This window comes from Cotesia typhae, unplaced genomic scaffold, assembly GCF_013202065.1.
Source record: "Cotesia typhae breed Kobodo isofemale line unplaced genomic scaffold, CoteBio_Ctyphae contig_22, whole genome shotgun sequence".
NCBI classification, from domain to species: Eukaryota; Metazoa; Arthropoda; class Insecta; order Hymenoptera; family Braconidae; genus Cotesia; species Cotesia typhae.
Genome location: NW_027423728.1, coordinates 4,564,680 through 4,587,983, shown reverse-complemented (window position 1 = coordinate 4,587,983; position 23,304 = coordinate 4,564,680). Strand labels below are relative to the sequence as shown.

At 26.2% G+C, this 23,304-nt stretch overlaps 4 protein-coding genes across 14 annotated transcripts in view; 1 reads left to right on the top strand and 3 right to left on the bottom strand.

Moving 5' to 3' along the window:
• Hts (adducin 1-like protein hts) overlaps window positions 1–6,763 on the bottom strand; it is a 30,627-nt gene extending 23,864 nt beyond the window's left edge. For 2 of the 10 annotated variants that reach the window (XM_074238232.1, XM_074238229.1), the window contains exon 1: window positions 6,076–6,222. In XM_074238232.1, the coding sequence (XP_074094333.1) occupies window positions 6,076–6,159 (84 nt within the window). In that variant the 5' untranslated portion in view covers window positions 6,160–6,222. Of the gene's footprint in view, window positions 1–4,132; window positions 4,263–6,075; window positions 6,227–6,392 lie in introns of those variants that run through there. The other 8 variants (XM_074238231.1, XM_074238228.1, XM_074238227.1 and 5 more) reach the window with 8 other exon arrangements.
• Window positions 6,764–8,034: 1,271 nt separating this feature from the next.
• LOC141524389 (short/branched chain specific acyl-CoA dehydrogenase, mitochondrial) lies at window positions 8,035–11,494 on the top strand. Of its 2 annotated transcripts, none has more exons than XM_074238238.1 (8): window positions 8,035–8,055; window positions 8,928–9,042; window positions 9,238–9,338; window positions 9,754–9,960; window positions 10,045–10,215; window positions 10,392–10,700; window positions 10,950–11,085; window positions 11,149–11,494. In XM_074238238.1, exons 1-8 carry the CDS (start codon window positions 8,050–8,052, stop codon window positions 11,322–11,324), a joined length of 1,221 nt encoding a protein of 406 aa, XP_074094339.1. In that variant the 5' UTR covers window positions 8,035–8,049; the 3' UTR covers window positions 11,325–11,494. The 2 variants fall into 2 exon arrangements, with proteins under 2 accessions (XP_074094339.1, XP_074094338.1); XM_074238237.1 differs by lacking the exon at window positions 8,035–8,055 and adding an exon at window positions 8,569–8,710.
• Window positions 11,495–11,505: 11 nt separating this feature from the next.
• LOC141524086 (protein FMC1 homolog) lies at window positions 11,506–11,814 on the bottom strand. The gene has a single exon (XM_074237738.1). The coding sequence runs from the start codon at window positions 11,812–11,814 to the stop codon at window positions 11,506–11,508; it is 309 nt and encodes a 102-aa protein (XP_074093839.1).
• Window positions 11,684–13,848, bottom strand: LOC141524390 (SRR1-like protein). Its single transcript, XM_074238240.1, has 3 exons — window positions 13,576–13,848; window positions 12,698–13,424; window positions 11,684–11,822 (listed from the first exon to the last, which is right to left on the bottom strand). Exons 1-2 carry the CDS (start codon window positions 13,698–13,700, stop codon window positions 12,716–12,718), a joined length of 834 nt encoding a protein of 277 aa, XP_074094341.1. The 5' UTR covers window positions 13,701–13,848; the 3' UTR covers window positions 11,684–11,822; window positions 12,698–12,715.
• Window positions 13,849–23,304: the final 9,456 nt, after the last annotated feature.

The following is a 23,304-nucleotide window of genomic DNA, read 5'->3' as shown; positions in this document are numbered from 1 at the left end:
TATATATAAAAGTACGAAGTATAAAGCTATTGATATCGCGATTTTATTTCATATTGTCCGGGTTGTCGTTTACCATCGCCATTACATATAATATAAGATGTATTGAAGCAAAGAACCTCAGGATTATGTTTCAAGTATAAATAAAAATATCTAATAACATTCAAAATATATATTAGCAATTACGTTGGTCTATGTGCCATTAATTAAAGAACATATTCCACAGTCAATAATAAAAGCAAATGCAATCGCTTTCAAGTTTATCTGGGCTATGAAATCTGTTGGCGTAAATTCAAAACCGTCTGTTGAACACCCGCTTGATCGTCTATTTAATATATCTATTTTTTATTTTATTGTAATTTATCTTACTGAGATTATAACACAATCTAACTTTTAAACTCAACTCCACATGGTGTATGTTATTTAGTAATAGGCTAGACTTTTAAAATTTTTTAAATATTTCTCGTCTAGAAATACATTTTTTTTTACAACGAACTTCAAGTTAAGCTTCAAAAAATTTTAACAGATTAAATAAAACAATTAAAAAATTGCTAATATAATTTTGAAATGAAAAAATTAAAATTAACTTAGAATGTTACAGCTCATAAACTCTTGATCAACAAATATCTCTCGATAGTGATATGAAGAGAGTAGGTCACGTTCAGAGCAAAGTATTTATAGGCCACTTGAAATACAATCCATCTATTTACTATTTTATTTATTTATAACTATTACAAAAATTTTTTTACGTTGATTTTTGATTATTTTTGGGATTTAAAATTATCAGAAACTAAATATAATAATAATAATAATACTTTTGATAATGATGAAAAAAAAATGAATATTGAATACCGGCTATTAAATATATCTGTAAGTGATAAAAAATATTTAAAAGTATGAAGTAATAAATTATTTTTAACCTTGCCTGACAATTTTCTTTAAGTGTATGACGTAAGTTAATAATTTAATCTTTCAAGTTAAATTTATAAATATTTCTTTTATTGATATTTTAATTTTTTAATTAATGAGCATTCATCCATTAAATTTTAATTTCTTTTGTGAACCCCCATGAAAAATATTTTTAAATTAATTATAAATTCTTGCTGACGCACCCAAAAAGATCTTTGATTTTACTTTTTAATTTTTAATTATTTACAGGGTAGTAAAAGTAAATAAAAATAAAAATATAAATTTATTAATTTTTCGAATAATTAATATTAAAAACTAATCAGTTGTAAAGATTTTGAGAAAATTTCGCAAGTAAAAATAATATAAGACATTAATTTAAATAATATGTGCCCAAATTTATGAAATTTTATACTTTATAATGACAACAAAGTTCTTAATTTAATTTAATTATTAAGAAAAAAAAAAAAAAAAAAAAAAAACTACAAAAGTTTCATTTAAGACTCTCTTCCCGACGAGATTCGCTAATTGGCTCACTCCGACCTGGATATAACGGTGTCTTTCAAAACCGTTCGCATCATCGGTTTGTGAGTGAGGTAAAAACCCGGGAAAAAAACAAAGACACCTGGACAAAGAAACAAACAACAAAGAGGACATAATATATAATAAAATGAAATAAAAGTACCTGATATTAAGAACAATAATTATCAAGTAGGAAACAAAATAGAAGTAACAGATATTAAAATAGCATGACAACTCGGTAATCTATTCAAAAAATCTTTCATCAACTAGTATAGTATAATATAATATTATATTAGTAAAAAAAATAACCAGCTAGATGTATAATTAATTTTAGTTACCGTACACTAACAGTTTTTGTTACAACCAGCGGCAGTTGGACGATAAAATACCCGGAAATACAATCGAGTACCGTAGGAAGGTGAATGCACCTTGACAGTAAAAAATCAACGTCAAAGTTTGTGAGTAACACGAATTTTCAATGAACTTCGGTTACGTATTTAAAATTATACATTTCTTCAATATTACTTTTACACATTTAACCGCTACTTTTACATAATTATTCACAATCAGGAAACCACTATGCGCATACAGAAAATATAAATTTTTTTCCTTTTATAAAATCCCATCCTTTATAATATGGGCATATTTTAATATTCTTTCATTGTGACTTTAGACTTCCGCTTTTTTTTATTTTTAGCTTTGTTTTTAATTGAAGGTTGAATTAAATTAGGCAGTTGTTATTCATGACAATGAAAGTACTAGACATATTAAGATTTTTATATGAATTCATTTTTTTTTATGAATAATAATTTAAAAATCTACGTGTGAGTATTAAAAAAATTTTTTTTTAACAATACAACAATAATAATAATAATAATCATAATTTTGACCGATACGATATCAAAAAAATGATCAACTAACAAATTTAATTTAAACAAAGTCTATTTTGTTAATTATACAAATAATAATAATATTAACTTCAATACTAGGGGAGCTATGAAAGTATATTTTTGTCGACAAATTAGAAGGGAGTAATAATAACGGATGCACTTGGTGTGTGCATGGACGAGGTCACGCACACAATACATATGTACAGAAATAAATATATATATGAATGTATGTATGTATGTATGTATGTATGCAATAAATTGTCCCAAGTATTTCTGTGAAACTACCTGTTTCATTTCTTACGCAATCGATTGACAGTTTTAGCAACTTAATAGTTTATAATTTTTAGTTAGACGATTATCTAGTTCATTGTTAATTGTTTAAACAAAGGCCGCGTTCATTGCTTAATTAATGTTAATGAAAGCTCTTTATGTAAAGAAATTAAGTTATTAATTAATTGTAAAGAAAATGAGTTTAAATATTCATTAAATTGTAATTACAAGTAAATAGAGAGTATTAATTCCGTGTGATGTTTTCAAATATTCAACTAATTTTTAATTAGTTCTCAATGTTTTTTAAAATTATTATCAGCGTAATTAAAACTTGTTATTAAGATTCAGATAATTTCAATTATAAAAATTGTTTGAAGTTATTAATTTAATGTTGTCACTAATTACTATACCAGATAGTAAGTTTTTATTGAAGATAAGTTACCAGAATTGTAAACATTTCCAGTGAAAAATAAATTCAGTTATTGATAATTAATTAATTAGTTTGAATAAACGAAAATTTTTTGGAGTTTAAAAAATTTTTAATTTAAAAAATTGCAATAACAATTTTTTGATCGTTAAATAAATTCAATTAAGGGGGAATAAAATTCATTGAATAATTTTCCAAATACTTGTTATTAAGAAAATTAGTTAAAATTATTTTTTAGTTATTTAAAAATGATTTTTGACAGTTCAAAATAAAAAAAAAAAACTTCAAATAATATTTTTAGAATTCTTACATAAACGATAACTTGTTTTCAATAATAAAAATTTATTCGAAAATAAAATAAAATAAAAAAAAACAATTATTGATAAAATTTTAATGACATTCGTCACTATGTGTAAATTGTTAAGTCAACGTTGCCCGCTGGCTCGGGTCCTGATGATGTCACGTTTAAACATAGAGATTATCCTACACTTCGATATAACGAGGCGTCGTCTAAATTTTCTTACACATATTCATATTACATACTATCATCATCAACCATCACACAATACAACATCAAGTATAATATAAAATACACTAGACTGATCCGACTGTACATAATTACTATCACAATAAGTGCTATATGCTATATCAATATATAACTTAACAATAATTCAGTCTCTAATACACTCGTATTACATAAAAAAATCGACAGTAAATTGTCTTGATAAATAAAAATAAAAATTTTATAATAGTTATCAATCTTAATGTTATGGTTATTACATCCTAATTATATATTGCATACATGAGTTATTATCACATATTTTTTAAATAAAAAATATCGGCATTATTTTTTTTACTTTTTTGATAAAATTTGACAATATTTTGAATATTCAATTTTCACAAATTGTTGTCCAAAAAACATAAAATATGTGCATAAGTAAAAACTGAATTTTTCTAAATTACAATTTACTAACTTTTATAAAAAAATTATTCCCTTCTTTAATTTTTAACAATTTATATTTTTTTTTTTATCAAAAAATCAAAAAATTGTCAAATATTTTCTTCCTCAATAAAAACAATTTTTTATATAGTTAAATAATCACATTTTTTTTAACCTCACCATTTAACAATTTAAAAATAATTCCTGGACACACTAATTTCAAAATTTTCAAACTGTAAAACAAAAAATCACAATTCACAAGCACTTAAAAAATTAATCACATTTTCCAATAAAAAATTTAATTAAAGTAATTTTTAATTTTAATAATAATATATATATATATATATATATATATATATATATATATATATATATATATATATATATATATATATAAATAAATAAAATGTATTTTAGTAAAATTAAACTTAGACGCCTTTGAACACGCCCGTCAGTCGTCTGGTCTTTTGTCGTTCTTGATCGTCTCTTCAAGTTTGTCAGTAGAAGGGGAAGCCCTCTTGGTTGTATTCTTTTTTTATAAGGATTTCTGGTGGTAGTGTAATAAAAGTTCAGGGTACACTACATACACACTTATTTCTATGTTCTTCGCTTGTAATATACATATATACGTATACATGTAGATATAAATATAGATATATGTATTGGTTGATGGTACGCTGATACTAAATGAGACAATTGACCAATAGCGAGCGTTAAAGTCATCCCTCGAAAACTTATTCCATATATAATACCATTGCGAGATTATCATCAGTAAATAAATGATTCTTGTATTTATGTGAATAAAATATAAAATTTTTTTTGTTCAATATTTATATCGCACGAAATATCAATCAATTTAGTTCACTTTTCATGCGTTAAATACATAGAAAAATTATTTTTGATTAGGGAGATAAAAAAATAAATTTTTTTTTTTTTTTATTTATGGATAAATTTTTGATATTATTTTTTGTAGTAAATTAATCGATGAAAATAGTTATCATTTTACTCCAATTAAATTTAATTAGTATAAAAAGTCATATTGTATATTTTGAAGTTTACAAAAAATTTTGAATGAAAAATAAAAGAAAAAATTTCAATTATTATTATTACTCTCGTAAAATATTTTAATTACTTCTTTGAAATTTTATAATTTCAATCAATTAATCCAAATATGATTCATAATATAAGTATGGATGTAACTAACGTAAAACAATTTTTGTAAATAAAATACCAACAGAAAAAAAATAATATCTCTTCAATTAATTAAACTTTTTTTAAAATAATTGATAAATTAATTTTTCTATATTAAAAATATTTTATAAAAATGGATCCAAATATTAATATTGAAAAAGAAAAAATTCATGATCGATATCAACGGATTAATAAAACTAAAAAATTATAATATAAAATTTTAAGTCCTTGTGATGTCAATTTGAATGAACAAATTTAAGTTAATGAAAAATAAATAAATCTACAACCTGTAACATTAAAACACGTGTTATTGTGCACTTGGCACTTGTATCTAATCCAAACACCAAAGCCAAGATCTCCACAGGCCACACATTCTCTATTCACCTATCCCGTAGACATATACCTATATTATTATTATTATCATTATATTTATTATATCCGAAGAACTAAAATTTACAATAGAATTCCCTCTGCTCGTTTGATTCTCATCCTACATAATATATAAATATAAATATAATCTCCCTTACTAAAACTTCACGGACCGATTCCTATTAAGAGAATTCATCAGCACCCAAAAAGTATGACTTGAATTTTGGTATAACCATCACTGACCGACTAACACAAGAATGTATAATCATTTCCGTGAAAGACCATTTATAAATAACTAAAACATTAATCTCCAGCTATTTACCGAAATAAACCGACATCTCTGAAGCAAGACTCTTCATAAATAAATATGAGAAAAAATTCGGAAAAGCAAAAAAAAATTCAATAAAATAAAACACTTTCGCCACCAAAAAAATTTTCGAAAGTGTTTAATAATATTTTGTCCACAATAATCTTATTTATCAAAAGTCCAGGGCCGTAATCTGAATCCGAGGGCGGCAAATGGCGGCCAAAAAATAACCAATCAACAAATCAATTTTTCGTACCTTAAAATAGCAAATAATTACGTGGAATAAATTTTGAAGGAATAGTTGAAAAAAAAAAAAATGATCAGTTGTTCCAGCAAACATGATGGTGAATAATAAAACTAAAAAACGCTATCAAGTGACACACCCCTCACTCTCTCTGCTCTCTCTTTTGTCTGTCAATTAGCGAGTTTCAACACTGATCAATCATCTTAACTGAGAATAATCAAGCAAACCTATGATTACATGATAATTAGCCGTTGTATTAATAATAATAATTATTATTGTTATCGTGGTAATAATTATTGAGTAATATAGAGGAATAAAAAGTCACTCACCTGTCAGAGACACCGGTTAAGTTTGTTTTAAAAAAACTCACTAACGCAACTTCCTCGTACACGAAACACCGTTTGACTGGTTAGGTATGCTTACTGCTGATGTTCACTCCACTCGTTACTCGTTCACTCTTTGCTTCACTCCCTGTACGTTTAATATTATTTCACTATCCGTACGCACGTATAGTACAATATAGTAAGTGAAGTGGAGTAATGTAACGACGAATGAAATTAAATGAATATCGGTGTAGTGGAGCTGTTGTCGTTCCTTCCGGCGAACACCTTCCCACCATACACTAGCTTTTACTACCACTGTCTTTCTTCAATCTTAAAACTTAAAACTGAAAAATTCAATTATTCATTATTATTTATTAATTTTCAGATTCATCAACTCTGAATTTATTTATTTAACTAATTAATTCATTCATTCAATAAAATAAAAATGTCTAAAATTTATCACTACGATTGGCAACGTGATTTATTTTTATGGACGACAAAAACAATCGATCGACTTGCGGCGTGCGTTTACTTTCTGCGCAGAATTTATGCGCAATTTTTTACCTCATTTTTTTTTATTTTTTTTTTTAAGTAAGTATTGTTATTTATCTAAATCCATGCAGTTAAAAATAATTACTATAAATATTTAGTTTTTATTGATAATAATTAGCCATTACCTTGTGTCTTGTGAACTAATCTGCCGTTTGTTTGTTTGTAATTAGGTATGGAGAAATAAAGATGGCCGACTTAGTTACAAGAGCGCGTGCGCGCGCCGACAAAAGCCGGTAGCTGATTCGTCGATTTTTTTCATACCGGATTAGAGGAGCGCAAAAATGGCGCGCGGCGGGAAATTTGAATTTTTATTCGAAGTTAGTTAGAAGAACTGAAGATGGAGACATTTGGTCTATTTTTTTTATTTATATAAATTAAATTTACAGATTTGATTGTATATAATTAACTGATAATTATTACTCAAGATATACTCCCCATCGCTGTTGTGAAAAGTGAGATAACTGACCACCCGAAAGAGTTATCTCAACAAAGAAGATGTACAAATGTTTTTTTTTTCTTTTTATTAGAGATAAAAATGGTTATTTTTTTTTGTTTATATAATTTTATTCGAAGAAGTTGGTTATTAATCAATGAGCTTATCTGGGAGTATCATTTAATAATACTGAAGTTAGCGGTTAGCTGTCAATTTTAAAAAATTTTTTAACAAATTAATTACAATAAAAAAATGCTTCTAAAAATTTTCACTTGTAATTTTTATTAATTTTTACATGTGAAATTTTTTTATAATAATCTAATTGCTATAAATATCTAAAAAAATTGTTATGTCTTTCAACTTCAGTGTCATCATTTATTATTACTACTTTGAGCTTGAACTAAAAATTCTTAAGACTGTGAATTTTTTTTTGGAGAAAATTATCTATCAAATTTAAGAATTAATAGTTAGGTAAATTTTTTTTTATATTTTTTCAATGTTTACAATTTTTTCTAATATTAAAATTTTTCATTTCAGATCTTTCATTAAAAATTTGAGAAAATTATTGATTTCAATATTGTATACAATTAGATTTTTTCAATACAATCAAAAATAAATTTTTTACTCAACGGAAATATTTAAAGAAAAAAATGCTTTGTTTTATTCCACGACGTCTTCATGCTTGTAAGTTATCATTAATCAAACAAAAAGAAAAATTAATTCCAACAGAAAAATAAAACAAAGCCAATAAACCCCGACTCTTATGATTGGGTCATTATTAAAATAAATGAATTCAAATTAAAATAACGTCCAGTAACTAGAGAATACTAAAAACAATTAATCTTTAAAAGACTAATAAATAGAACAAGTGTCTAATAAATTTGTTAACCGAAGTGCAAATATTAAGATAAACATTGGAGTAAATTTTCAAATGGTTGGTATCAAACACATCAGCATGGTTGATAAGCAATTGCGAGTTGCGATAACGCGTTGTGTTTTTGTAGCTAATATATTAGAATTTAATACAATATAATATAATATAATCTATAATTGATGGATCGTCTTGGTGAATTCATTATTCGCCCAACCAACCAGTATCTCAAGAGTTGACTTGCTTTTGTATTTTTTTTATTATATAACAACCAGTTTGGTTGCCCTCGCCGATCAGTCCCACTCCAGCAATGTAAATCGCTTCTGAATATTTAATATTATATTATTTATTAGTCTACTTAGTCTCACCAACTGATTCGTTTCGTACTCACCCATAGATCTCGCGGTTTCTTAATTTGAATTTTATTTTTTATTAATCATGAACGCTCTTAAAACACTTTTAAAAAAAGTAAGTGTTTTTATTTTATTTTTTTTAAATTACTAAATTATTGAAAAAAAATTTTCAAATTTGAAAAATTTATGCGTGATCTCAAAATATTCTCATTCGAAGAAAAAGACAGATGTTTGCTAATTTTATTGTTATTAATAATAAATTTGTAGAAAATAATTACTATAATTTGTGTTAAAAATTGTTAATTTAATTATTTAAAAAAATTTTTTATCAGCAACCACAAAAATGGATAAAAAAAAGAAAATTCCATATGACCACATCTGTATTAGACCATACCCGAGGACCTTTGACCCAATTTACTGAAGACGAAGTAATGATGAAAGAGACTGGTATGATATTAAATTATTAATTACTATTTTTCAATAAATTAAGTTATTCTTATCTGCAATGTGTTATAAATATTGAAGTAACTTGTTGTTAATTCTAATAGATATGTTTGATTGAGTCCAAGGACTCAATACGATGTTTGTGTTTATGTTCATGAATAAACATTTCCATTATTACTTATTCATTTTTTTTTCTAGTCGCTAAATTGGCTAAGGAGCAAATAGGACCGCTGGTTAAGAAAATGGAAAAAGAAGGAAAGATTGATGAAAGAGTTTTGAAGCAATTATTTGATAATGGAGTAAGAAAAATTTTACAATTTTTTTTTTACTGTTAAATTGGAATTTTCAGCATTAATTTATAGGACCCACGCTGATGAAAGCAAATATTTGGTTAATATGAATTTAATTGGATTTATTAGTTTCGTTGAGATAAATTTAAATATTGCCACGTATTGATATTGACTTGATTCTATGCTCGAGTTGCGCGAAAGTTAAATTTTTATTTTAGTAAAATATATTACGCAAAATAAAAATTTTTTATTAACTTAACGTTTTGCTTGATAATTTTTTCTAATATCATTACTAAAAATTATTTTTTACAATATAATAAATTAAGAAAATTGTTAAGATAAAAATTTTTCAAACGAATTTCTATTTTCAAAATTTGATCTTGTTAAATAAATTTTAAAAATTATTAAAAAAAAATTTTTTTAGCTAATGGGACTAGAAATACCATCGGATTACGGCGGTAGTAGTTGCAACTTCATGACAACAATTCTAGCAATTGAAGAACTGGCCAAAGTTGATGGATCAGTAGCTGCATTGGTTGACATCCACAACACCCTAGTTAATTCACTGATAATAAAAGTAGGAAATGAAGAACAGAAAGCTAAATACTTGCCTAAATTAGCCCAGGAATTTGTAAGTCTGATAAAAATATTCCTTTTTAAATTGTTGAAATAAAATATTAACCACTGATTATTTTTTATATTTTTTTTTTTACAGCCGGGAAGTTTTTGTCTGACCGAACCAGGAGCTGGTTCAGACGCGTTTTCACTGAAAACAGAAGCAAAAAAAGACGGTGATCATTACATAATTAACGGCACGAAGATGTGGATTTCAAACTCTGATCTTGCTGGAGTATTCTTAGTTTTCGCAAACGCGAATCCATCGGATGTGAGTTGGAAAAATTAGTCACACTGATTATTATAAAAAAACATAAAATAAATTAGCGCGCAAAGTATATAAAACATGATATCTTATCATTAAAAAATTAAAAGCTAGAGATAAAAAAATTAGCATTTTTATCATTTAATAACATTAAACATTTAAAAATTATTTTTTTAATGCAGGGATATCGTGGAATTACGACATTTTTCGTGGATCGCAGTATGCCAGGCGTATCTGTAGGTAAACCAGAAGACAAATTAGGAATAAAAGCCTCAGGAACGTGTATGGTGCACTTTGAAAACGTTCGAGTACCTGTGAAGAATATTTTAGGACAATTTGGGCATGGTTATAAATACGCAGCGGGTTTTTTAAACGAAGGACGTATCGGTATTGGCGCTCAGATGATTGGTATTGCTCAAGGATGTCTTGATGCAACTATTCCGTACACTCTTGAACGTAAACAGTTTGGAAGTGATATTTTCTCATTTCAAGTAAGTTCAATAAATATTTAATACAATTTTTTAAATAAGTGCAAATTTAAAAATTTTAGAAAATTTCCAAATTGCAAATGAAGAAATGAAGTAATTAAATATTCCAAAAAATTAAAATTCAAAGATTTTTAAAACTTTTGAGTTTATTTGTATAAATATTTAATTTTTTCACTTATTACTTGAAAACTTTCTAATTTTATAATATTTACATGTATTTAAAAAATTAAAACAATTAATTATTAATTTCAGTCAATGCAACATCAAATAGCCCAAGTAGTAACAGATTTAGAAGCTGCAAGATTATTAGTTTATAATGCAGCAAGAATGGTTGAAGCTAAACAAGATTTCGTGAAAGAAGCTGCGATGGCTAAACTTGTTGCTTCAGGTATTGTTGATTTAAATTAATCAATATGTGTAATAATTATTAATAATTAATTATTTTTTGTAGAAACTGCATTAAAAGTAACAGCCAAGTGTATAGACTTCATGGGGGGTGTAGGTTTCACAACAGATTTTCCGCAAGAAAAATACTTCCGTGACTGTAAAATCGGGACAATTTATGAAGGAACAAGCAATATGCAATTATCAACAATTGCTAAACAGATCCGCAAAGCATACTCATAAAAAGGTCAATGCTAAAAAAAAAATGAATGATTTAAATAATTATTAATTATAATTTTATAATATAAAGTGCATTTTGTATCTCATATTATAGTATAATACGTAAAAATTTATTGCAATCTACATACTATTTTTTTATACACATCATAATAAAACTGCATATGAATAATAAAGTATTTGTTATTTACTTTGGATCGTGGGGAAGTTTGAAGCCGACCAGATCAGCAGTCTCGCGAACAGTGCGCTCTCCAGCTCCAGCGTACTGAGTGTTAATTTCATTATAAGTTCTCAGAGAACTTAAATAGCAATTGTAAGTTGTCGCCAAGTGAAGCAATTCCTCACGAGCTTTGCAAAGCGTCTCGGAAGTTTCCTTATGTGCTCTAGCCTGCTCCATGATGTAACGCACGACAATGTTGTCCTTTATTTTACTTTCACTGGATGTAAGACGGATTTCACGTAACAGCGAACGGATTAGTTGCAAATTTGAATTCATTTTTAAATCTGAAATAAATCATTTTATTTTGTTATTTATGTGATTTAATTAAAATTTAATGATACAATTACAAAAAATTTTTGTTTTTTAATACTATTTTTTGATGTGATGAATTACTTTAGTTTCATTTATCAAAATTCAAGTTTGATGGGAAGTTTTCTTGGACTTTTATGGAGTATGAGTATGAAGTTTTTTAAAAGATGCATTGAAAGAAGTCTTAGTTTTAATTATACCTGAATATGGCAGTAGAAAATTAAAAAAAAAAAAAAAAAAAAAAAAAAACAATTATGTTGATGTTTTTGAATAAAAAAAATTGTTCGAATTTCTAGATAAACAAATGAAACTAAATTTAAAAAAAAAATTATTGAGACTTGCAATTTTATTTAAAAAAAAAAAAAAAAAAAAAAAAAAAAACTCCAATAAATTAATAAATACAATTCGTGGACTATAAATTTTTAGATAATTGGTTTTTTGAGAACATTTTTTTGTTTAATTGGAAGAAAATTGCAAGTGTCAAACAACTAGACTAGTGTCAATAACAGAAATAGAATTTAAAAATCCATTACCTATTCATCAATAAAAAATTTTTAAAAAGTTTAATAAAATTTTTAGTTAAAATTTTTCAAAATAAAAAATCGTTTCAAAATGCAAGTTACTTCTTAATACCTCAATTTAAAAATTTTCATAATCGAAACTTCTGAAATTGAAACATGAGTTTCAATTATTTCTTTTAAAAAATAAAAAAACAATATTAAAAATAACAGAAATTCGATAAAATATTAAATTTTAAATCCCAAACTAATTAATTAAAAGAATAAAAATTATTAAAACCAAAAAAATATGAAAATGATAAAATTTCACAGAGTAAAAAAGGTAAATTTACCAAACAAAATCCAACAAATCAAAGCTCACGCCCGGCATCATCAGGTCGATAAGGTAACCCGGGCAAAGCGGCCCAGAAGTCTCCGGAGACCGCATCGAGCCGTGACTTAGTAAAAAGATGAATGGAAGTACTATTAAATGCGTTAGCCATATAATGTTGATCGTCTTCAAAAGACTCATCAAGAACAATCTCATGAGCGAGAGTAGCAGCTTTCTTAATCAGTTGAAGAGCCTCAGGGTATCCAGGCTCGTCAATTGCGTCTAAACCGATCCCACTGTTGAAATCGTCGACCATAGTTTTAAAGCTATTTGTCACCAGTATACAATTATTCAAATCAGCGCCCCAGTTTGCGTAGATGCAATTGGCGATCAATCCCTTAAACAAGTGCGGCATATAAAATAAAGTCAGTGTGTCGTCGTTGATCGGTCTCAAGGCCTGCTCATTGGTGGGAATAATCGATAGCCCCAGTATTTTAAGCACTTCCAATTCTTGGGGATAAAATATCGGATCATAAATGAAGACTTGGCTCTTATAGCGGGATTTAATGGTGAGTAATGCCGCAAGCTGGTGCTTCGAGGAACGGCATTGTGAAAAATTTCCCAAACCGTAGCAAACTATTTCTGGTATTGCGTCACGATCTAATATCGATAGTGTTTCCGATAAACCATCGTAGAGTGTTTGCCGGTAAGGCGATTTACGCAGGACTATCACGGCATCGAGAATCGAGCTGAAAAAAAAATAATTTAGAGGCTGAATCTCGGATTTAGAGGTTAGGCGTGAGCTCGTCATGTTATTTTGCTTTTTACTTGGTAAAGTATCATTTCATTAATTCTACTTTATTTATGTCGTAAAATATTAATTTATTGATGGGTACGTACCGTATTAACAGCTCCGTGTTTATTTCAGGAGCGTCCAAGACTTCACCCGGGAGCAATGGAATTACCCGACGACGACGTGCAGGTCTTCTTCTTCTGACAACTTGGAACTCGTCTAGTCCAGGCATATTTTTATGTACATATGTTACGTATTGTATATATTGTACATGTATAATAAGCACAGTTGGTTCGGAGCACGGAGTAGAGACAGTAGAGTAGACGTCTGCTTGATAATCTTCGGTTTTCTCCCATGTTCCGTCAAATCGATCAAGTTGTCACAGCTGATGGTAAAATGATGTTCTTTTGTGCGCAGTAGATAGAAAAGATTGTTACGAACATCAACGCCACTTTCTGATTGTTGACAAAATAATATAATACAACCGTAAGTCAGAATAATACCTAACCATGGTTGCAAGTTTAATAATTTAATAATTTTAAGAATTTTTTTAACAAATACATAATGTCAAAAAAAACAAAAATAGAAAAAAAAATTGATATGTAGAAATTTAAACAAAATTAAAAATCCAATTTTTTATAAATTTTTTTTCTAAATAAATTTTTTTGTTAAATGAAATTAAAAATAATAAGTGACTGCTAACTTTAATGACATATAAGATTTTAGAATTAAGAAAAATTGCACTCAGTTTTCTAAAATTTATATAAAAATTAATTTAGCAGATATTTGATAATTTTAAGAATTTTTGTAACAAATAAATTATGACAAAAAAAAATTATAAAAAAATTGAAATCTAGAAATTTAAAAGAACTACAAATGCAATTTTTTAAAAATAATTTTTTCTAGCCAGTTTATTTGTTAAAAAAATTAAACAATTGTCAAGTGACAGCTAACTTTAATGCAATTGTAGATTATTATTAAAAAATTTTTATTTTTCAAGTTTTTAAATGGAATTCAAACGATCAACTTTCAAATGCCACAAATCCAATTCACTTAGAAGTTATCAAAGGACATATTTTGAGATTGAAAATTGGATTGAAACAATGATTAAAAATTAGCAATTTTCTCACTGAAAATTGAAAAAAAAAAAAAAGCAAATTACTGGATGACTAAGCCGGCTCCAGGTAGACGGGTGCACATCAAATGACATCCTCTTAATAAATTCATCAGCAATTAAAAATCACCGTGCCGTGACGACGTCATTGTAATGATCAGCAAACAACATCAAGCCGTTTGTGTACTAATATAACGAAAAAAAAAAAAAAAAAAAAAAAAAAAAAAAATGAATTTAATACAATTATAATTATCAATCACTAAGCAAACAAAAATCTCTGAATTAAGAGAAAAAACAAAAGTATTAAATTGTAATTGAATTATATTTATCATGCCTTGATAATGTAAAAAAATCTTATCGGTCATGCTCGACCAAGGGGATCTTTGTCGTATTTTATCAGACCAGACTTGTATACTTTCATAGCATATGATAAATTTTTACTTTTATCGCTTGCGAATATCCGTCTTTTACATCAATTCATTGCACATTTTTTTCTTCCTGAATTCAAGCATATTTATGTCTAAGTATAGAAAAAAAAAAACTCGTCTGCCAAATAATTTTATCCTCAACATAAATTGATAACCGGAAAATTATAAGTTTAAAAATAAATGTCATATTCTGTGGAGTACCGAGAAGACGGACGGAGGATCTTGATTGCAAATTGCTTCAAGGCAAATAGACCTGTTATGATCAGTAGTTGTAAGCATCAAATGTATTATTATTAAATCTCGAATGTTCAATCATCTTCAATTTTTTTTTTTTTATATTTATGAGCTCTGCACTCACTGATATTAAATTATCTTAATTACATAATGTGACTACAGAAAATATGTTATTAATTATTTTATTTATAGATTAATTATTTAAATAAGTTACTTTAGAGCAGAGATATTTAAAATCAATTACTCTCAAATTTTTTCCATGATATATGTTTATTAAATTTTTTCATAAATTGTTGAAAAATCCAAAGTAATGAATTTTAATCAAATTTTTTTGTCAAGGTTTTGATTAATATCTTATTAATTATTCTAACACACCTCTTTTACTTAAATAATTAATTTTTATTTAACGTAAGATAAAATTTATTTATGTAAATAATTAATCAAGTATTTGTTAATTAGCAAACAATTTAGAGCAACAAAAATTCCGAGTAAATATTTATTTAATACATCGCACATATTCTTCTGTAATATACAAATTTTGTCTAGCGATTAAGTCTTATCAGTTGTTTTGTCAATTTAATTATGTGAGTTGTGAAGCAAATATTTTTCTCGTGTATAATCATGTTTGATTGTTCTCTTTGTGTGTAAAAATAAGTTTTTGATAAGTTTTGATAAATATTATAGAGTAAACATAAATAAGCAGTATAAATAAGTGTTCTATACTAATTTAAAATTTTTTATATTTAAATTTCTTTTAAAGAGAAGAACTAGAACAAACCCCTGATTCAAAAAGATCATTTCAAATTATTACCTTCATGTTAATTGTATATCTATATAGTATTCAAATCAGATGCTTTTAAATAATTTCAAATTAAATTTCTTAATCAGGGAAATCATTTTTAATTTAATTGAGAAGAAATAAAATTGTGTTTAAAATTATATTTAAATGGAAACTTTTATTTATTATTCAAAGATTATTTATTTCTGAGTTCAGCTAAGATTTTCTTCAGTCAAGATATGTTATTTGTTTGTATCAAGATTAAATTTTCTGATGTTATTCAAAGTTGATAAATTTATTAAAACAGTTAACATTTTTTTTACCAATAAAATTAATTTGTTGTATTTTAATTAATTAAATAAATTGAACATGTTCAATTTTTTTTTTTTTTTATAAGATTGAAAATGAATTTTTCTTTAAGTTTTTTGCACAATTAAATTTTATAAAATATTTTAAATTCCTGATGAAAAAATCTAATTCAAAATGATTCAAGCTGATCTATATTTTGCATGGATTGAATTATTTCAAATTAGATTTCTTCATCAGGGGTCAACTGAAAAGAAATAACAAATTTTCCGACTAGGATTAAGTATTTATAATTAAATTTCAGTTTCACATTTATATGATTATGATCATTATTCATTATCATCATTTTATAAACTCACTGTCAGTAATATAATTCTTCTAAGCCACAATACTAATCCGGTAGTTTGAGCCTCTGAATCATTAATAATATTCGATGCCGTTAATTCGAGGCCTCTCTTATTATATTACTCAGGAAGCGTAATGTTATTAGAATTCAATCTATGACTCACTAAAAAATATAATAAATAATTTAATTAATAATTAATAAATAAATAATTTCAATAATCGGCTCTAATTACAAAAGTCCTCATTGAAGAAAATAAAGTGATAAATAATTTTACTGTATAAATATAAATTTATTATAAAAATAATAAATAAATCATTAGTAAACTTCCGGCCTACTTACATCTCACCAATTTCCATTCTGTTCAGTCTCGACATTTTTCCATTCGCGAATGTTTACAGCGACATACAATAATTGATTCAGGTCTCGCGCTTGATTGTTTCGTACCAGGTGCAATGCAGGTGTGAACGGATGTTATAATATAATATAATATAATAAATACAATTTTTTTTTCTCTTTCTTCATTCATACTTGAAGCCCATTCGTAACTAATGAAACCGCTGTTTGCCAATAATAATTACAAATCACTTCATCTCGTTTTTTTGACGCGTAAAAACGCAGCTTTAGATGATGTAAATTTTAATTAAGGAGACGTTAATATTTAAATCAGGTAAATTTTTATAATTAAAAGTGTCCACCTAAAAAAGTTTAATTTATTATGTAATAATAATAATAAAAAATGAAAATTAACTTAGCAGGTAATTGATAATTTTAAGAATTTTTGTAAAAAATAAATTACGGCAAAAAAAATTTTTAAAAATTACAAATGCAATTTTTGGAAGAAATTTATTTATGAAAAAAATTAAAAAATTGTCAAGTGACAGCTAACTTTAATGTCATTAATAACAATGATAATAATGATGAATTTTGATGTGATAAAATCAACTCGTGAAGATGAAAAATAATAGGTATACTAATTTTGATTTAGTAATAGAAATTAAGAATAAATAATCAATAATAACAATGAAAATAACAATAATAATAATAGTATGCAAGTGTATAATAAATTTCTTTTATTCATCGTGTCAAGTCGGCAGATAATTATGTCCGTCTGACGAGAATACGAATGATAAGGAAGCTATTCTTAAGTGGAAGTGTAGTGAAATAAAATGAAACAAAAGGATTGCATCAAAAATATTATTATTATTATTTTACGTAAATTTTTTCAGGCATCGTTGAACATCCTGTGATGTCACAGTAATTATTTAGAGGAAGAAAGAATTTAGTGGTATTACAAAAGAAACATATCAAATTATATATTTTACAGTTGTGGTCACGATACATCAATATTCGCATTTCCTTTTTGTATGCTCTTTCTCTTTCTCTTTTATACGTGACCAATTTTTTTACTGGATAAATTTATGAGTTGCGTTGGAGTTATTGAAACTATTTGTGGAAGTATAAAAATCTAAGTGTAACAAATTTAGAATGACTTAAAAAGTTTTGTAGAAAAATAAACTAGTAACTTAAAAATCAAAATTGCAAAAATTAACATTCAACGTTTTTTTTTGTTTTAATTTTTTCAAAATTTGATAATTATTACTTTTGAACTCTAGCCAGAAACTCCATTTGCATTTATTAAATATTTATTGAATTTAATTTAAAATTCTGCATCGATTTAAATTCAGTTAGTAAATTTTGAATATACGTGAAACCATTTACATAAAAATTGACAATTTCATCTAAAAATAATCGATAAAAATCTGCTCTGAAACTTCTGATAAAACGTTTGTTATCCAACAAAACAAAAAAAAAAAATAACACCTCGCGTGATTTCTCAGTCTTTGCTTTCCCAAGATCAGTTTAGTTTCACGACTTACTTATTTTTATTAGCACTCTCGTTAAGATACCACAACCATTAAATATAAGATCAGATCGAGGATTTTAAATTTCGAAAAAATACTCTTAATCTCGGTATTTATATCCATGGATCTAAACCCGGTATCGACTTATACATATTACATTTAAAGTATTAAATCTTAGAATAAATTATAAAATTACAAGTGATAAGAAAACACAGGACGGATTTAAAGGTCGAATTTAATGAAACATGTTAAATTTCTAATCACTTATTTAATTACAGTGTTATTATTTGTTCTTAAATTATTCAGACTCGTCTTGCATTCAATTAGCGCTGAGTTGATAGCATTGTTTCACGACTACGGCGGTCTTGAAAAAGGTTAGCGGTTTATACCGAGCTACCCATGTATTAACGATCCATCTGTATCTCAAATCTATGTTGCGATATATTTTTTATTATTATATTGTGAGATTGTCAGATCATTTAATCGTTTAGTTACTGAAGCGTTAAAGGACAAATTCATTGTCAAGCTCGACTTACAGTTATTAGATAATTAATCTTTAATCTGTTATCGGAAGTGAAACTACCGTACCGGAAAACTTTTAATGTTTGTTTTCATTATTTTTCTTTTTATTAACTTCTCCTATCAATCGATTATAATGCAGCTAGTATATTTCATATATTTATTTATTTCATTGTTCTAATCCGAAATTCATTTTTATCTATCACGTTATCAGTTTGTAGTAAGAAATTATCTTAGTAACTTAACTTTAACTTTTGAACTAGTAAACAAATTTTTATGTTTATTAAAACTTTTTGGTCTTGAAATTTTCTTTTACTTCAGATTTTAAAATAAATATACGGAAAAAAAATTACTTGATTCAAGAGACGAATTTTTAAGTGAAGAAATAAATCCTCTTGATTTAAGTAATAAATTTTTTTAATTTCAATTTTGGTCAAGTTAATTTTTATTTTTCAAAACTAATATTTTTGTTTCAAAAGAAAGTTTTTTTCATTTAAAATACCAAAAAAACTTGAAAAAAAAAATATTTGACTTATTCATATTGTTAAAAATATTTGAGACTTATTTTTGATAATAAAGCATACTTTAATTCCATATAAAAAATGTAGGTCAATTTTTGAAGAAGATCAAAGTTATTTTGGAGAAAGAAAAAAATTTTTTAGCTTAAAAAAATTTGATTTGATTAAAAAAATTTTCAGTCTTTCTTTATATTTTTTTGAACCGAAAAAATTTATTCTCGAGACAAAATTTTTTGTGTGGGAAATTCTTAAATGAAAAATTTTTATTCTACTTATTTATTTTATTTTATTTAAATTTTCAATTAACTCGAACTGAATATCTCAAAGCAAGACTAAAATTTAAAAACTAATATTGTTTTAAATTACTCAATTCTTTTCCAAGTATCAAAAAAAATTCATATATTTATTACATAAATTTTTCTTTTTCTAGATTTTAATACAGAAATTTTTTGCACATCACTTTGATGGCCAAACGGTATCACTCATTTTAAACAGGTTGCTCCGTTCAGGGTTCGAGTCCCACCTTGGGTGTATTTTCCATTTATTTAAAAGCCAGTAAATTTATTGGCGGTAAATTTGAGCTCTACCTTGATTATCCTACAGAGATTTCCTCAGATATCACAAATGTATATAACAATATATGCACCGAATTCTATTATGGGAAATTATTTTGAAGGTTTTCAGAAGCATAAAAAAGTGTGGGTTGATAGATGCTAATTTGAAGCATGAGAACACATTCGGTAAGTGACTTACGGGAGGGGTCGTATATTTATTGGCACGCGACCAGAAATAAAAGGCAGGGGTTTACACACTATCACTATCTCTATCTCTCTTCCTATTCTTGGTGTGATCAACGTTGAGGGTCAGAGTTTGCGGAATACATTTATATATAAACTATATACAGATATGGGTATAAAAAGGTTGAGAACGGCTGATGGTTATTCTGGGACCTCGAACTTTTGGGCAGCTAACAAGTGAAAAATTAACGGAACTTTAATTGAACGCGTGCTCTATTGCTCTGCAGTATAAACTTCGGTAGTCTTGAACGATAACCCTCAGGGTTGCAGACAGCGTACTGAGAATAAAGGAGACTTGGAAAATAGATAATGATGATGATAATAAAAGTACTATATATTCTATATTTCTCTTTATTCTTCATACTAATATTGGAGAAATTACAAAAGGATTTTTAGCCGAAGGCTATCTGATACTTTTTCCAACTACTTTTTCAAGTTGGAATGAAATGAATACTCCCAAGATCAAAATTAAACTCGAGGATTTTTCCTCTTCTGGATTTAGTTGTACGAAGCTATTTCTTGATTGAATGGTCAGCAGTACTATTATGTAGCTTTTAACTTTTATGACTTCTTAAGGAAATTGAAATGCTACTTCTGGAGTGTAAAAAATTAATTTAACTTTTTAGGGTTTTAATTAGATCTTATAATTTTATTTTTTAGAAATTTACAAGATTACAAGTTTTTTTTTAATGCATCCAAAAATTAATTTTTTTTTAAAAGTAAGTCATTTTTTATAAAAGCCTTTTTTTATTGTTAATTTATGCTGCGAAAAGTCGGTCTAATTATGCAACTCTAGACATTAAATACTTTATTTTTTAAAATGAATAGAGTCTGTGGAGTTTTTTAATTAGAGCTTAAATTCTTTATAAGGACATATTCATGCTTTTTTTATTCAAAAGATTTTTATTTCCATGAAAAAATCGTAGATGCGTAAAGTTATTTAATTTATCTGAACTAGAGTAATTTTATTTTCCAAGTATTTCATGACAGATTTTATTGTTAATGAGTTTCGTACGACTCATAATGCGAAACTTTAAAACTATTTTTATTATTAAAATCTTGTTGTTAGTTCATGAAACTTAAATAATTTGAATACTATTGTACTAATGATTCAATAATTAATTCTGTAATTAAAAAAAAATTATTAATTGTTGATATTTTTTAAAAATTTAATTTATAATTTAAAAAAATTTAATTTACATTTTTAAAAAATATTTATAATTATCCTTTGAACTTAAGTAAACGATTTATAACACTGTAACTAAATATTTTTAACTCAAAACATTTATCAAAAATAAGAATAAAAGAAACTAAAAACTGATCTTTGTCCAACACGTAAAAAAACATAAAGGAGCCTATTTTCAGCATTAAACTACGTCGTAGATATTGCATCTAAAAATTTTAAATCCCAATAAAATCTTTTCCTCAATTACAATACAACTATACTTCTTAACAAACGATCAAAAAAACTAGACTCGAAATGAAAATTAAAAAAACTCGTTTTCCTCATGCGCAAAACCTAATGCGTATTAAAATTACGTAATTTGAAATAAATAAAATTAAAAAAAAAAAAAAAAAAAAAAATATGATACAGTTGTATTGGTAACCAGTGACTAGGTTTACTGGTTTTGTCAGTCGTAAGTTGATCGATGATGCACTTATATTACTTAACAAGCATAGATTCCCCTCAAAAATAACGATCGTATAGTAATTCTAACAGTTTACTCAAGGCCGTAGCCTCTTAAGTGAGTGTATCACTCATTTTCTTCTCCGCTCCAACTTAAACTTAAACATTTACACACACGTACACACATGTGCCAACAAATGTGTGTGCATAAACATAAAATAAACTATTGGATATCGAATCGGTATCACTTTCTTATTATTATACTTACTTATTATACTTTTCTTATTCTTATTATTCATACAATCGTAAAGAAAAAAAAGGTAATAAAAAAAACCTTGTGTTTATTATTTGATCATCACCGCCAATACTCATATGATACATGTTATATAGATTTATAGTACGTATATATATATACTACACATAATAATATGCACAATAAGTATTAACTGATAACGAGGTTGTTCGAACGACAAGCAAAGAGATGTTGATGTACTTTTGTGGTATAGATCACACAAATAATTCATTCTTTATTTCTCATTGTCATTAATACAACCAACTTGTAAATTATCCTCTTTTTATGACCTAAATATATATTTATCACTAGTGCACAATTAAATGTATTTTATTTAGTTACTTTGTTGTTATTATAACTGAGTTTGATGCTAGGGACCTTGAAAAGTGCCCTAATTAACCAGAATTCTAATGAAACGGTTTACTTTGATGGCTTTTTTAGTGTCGTCGCTGCTGATAAGGACGATTTATAATTTCAGGTATTTTAGATAATTTATTATCAATACCACGCATCTTGATGTAATCAATCACGTGTTAGGTTTTGAGTTAGATGTTTGTTTGAACTTTCGGAACTTTTATTGTACGAAGGGGAACTTTTAAAATTTTAAGTAAAATTACACCCCGCAATTTTTTATTTTCAGGAAATTAATCTTTTTTTAGTTGATTTTTCGTTTAAATTTAAAGCCTAACATTACTATCTTGAAATTTTTTTGAGTATTTATTATCAAAATAATTTACAAAAAATTAACTTTATTGAATTTTGATTCAGGGGAGAAATCAATTTTTTCTCTAAAAATTTTTCCATTTTGTTAAATGTCATAATATGAAATTAAACCTACAAATATAAAGTTTCTTAATAAATTTCTTTGATCAAACTCAGCCTTTCATTTTATTTATATGTAAAATTTTAAAGGAACGCCCTCGAAATTTTCCGAACAATTAATCATAAAAAATCGATTATTTCATCGTTCAGCCATCACGTAAATTATTTTCTTGTATTTCAGTGGCTTGATAAA

Coding starts and splice junctions, on each gene's coding strand:
- LOC141524389 (XM_074238237.1), top strand. CDS start 8,681: ATGAACGCTCTTAAAACACTTTTAAAAAAA. Junction 8,711..8,927: donor TTAAAACACTTTTAAAAAAA/GTAAGTGTTTTT, acceptor ATTTTTTATCAG/CAACCACAAAAATGGATAAA. Junction 9,043..9,237: donor AGTAATGATGAAAGAGACTG/GTATGATATTAA, acceptor TTTTTTTTCTAG/TCGCTAAATTGGCTAAGGAG.
- LOC141524390 (XM_074238240.1), bottom strand. CDS start 13,700: ATGCCTGGACTAGACGAGTTCCAAGTTGTCAGAAGAAGAAGACCTGCA. Junction 13,425..13,575: donor AACACGGAGCTGTTAATACG/GTACGTACCCAT, acceptor TTTTTTTTTCAG/CTCGATTCTCGATGCCGTGA.
- LOC141524086 (XM_074237738.1), bottom strand. CDS start 11,814: ATGAATTCAAATTTGCAACTAATCCGTTCGCTGTTACGTGAAATCCGT.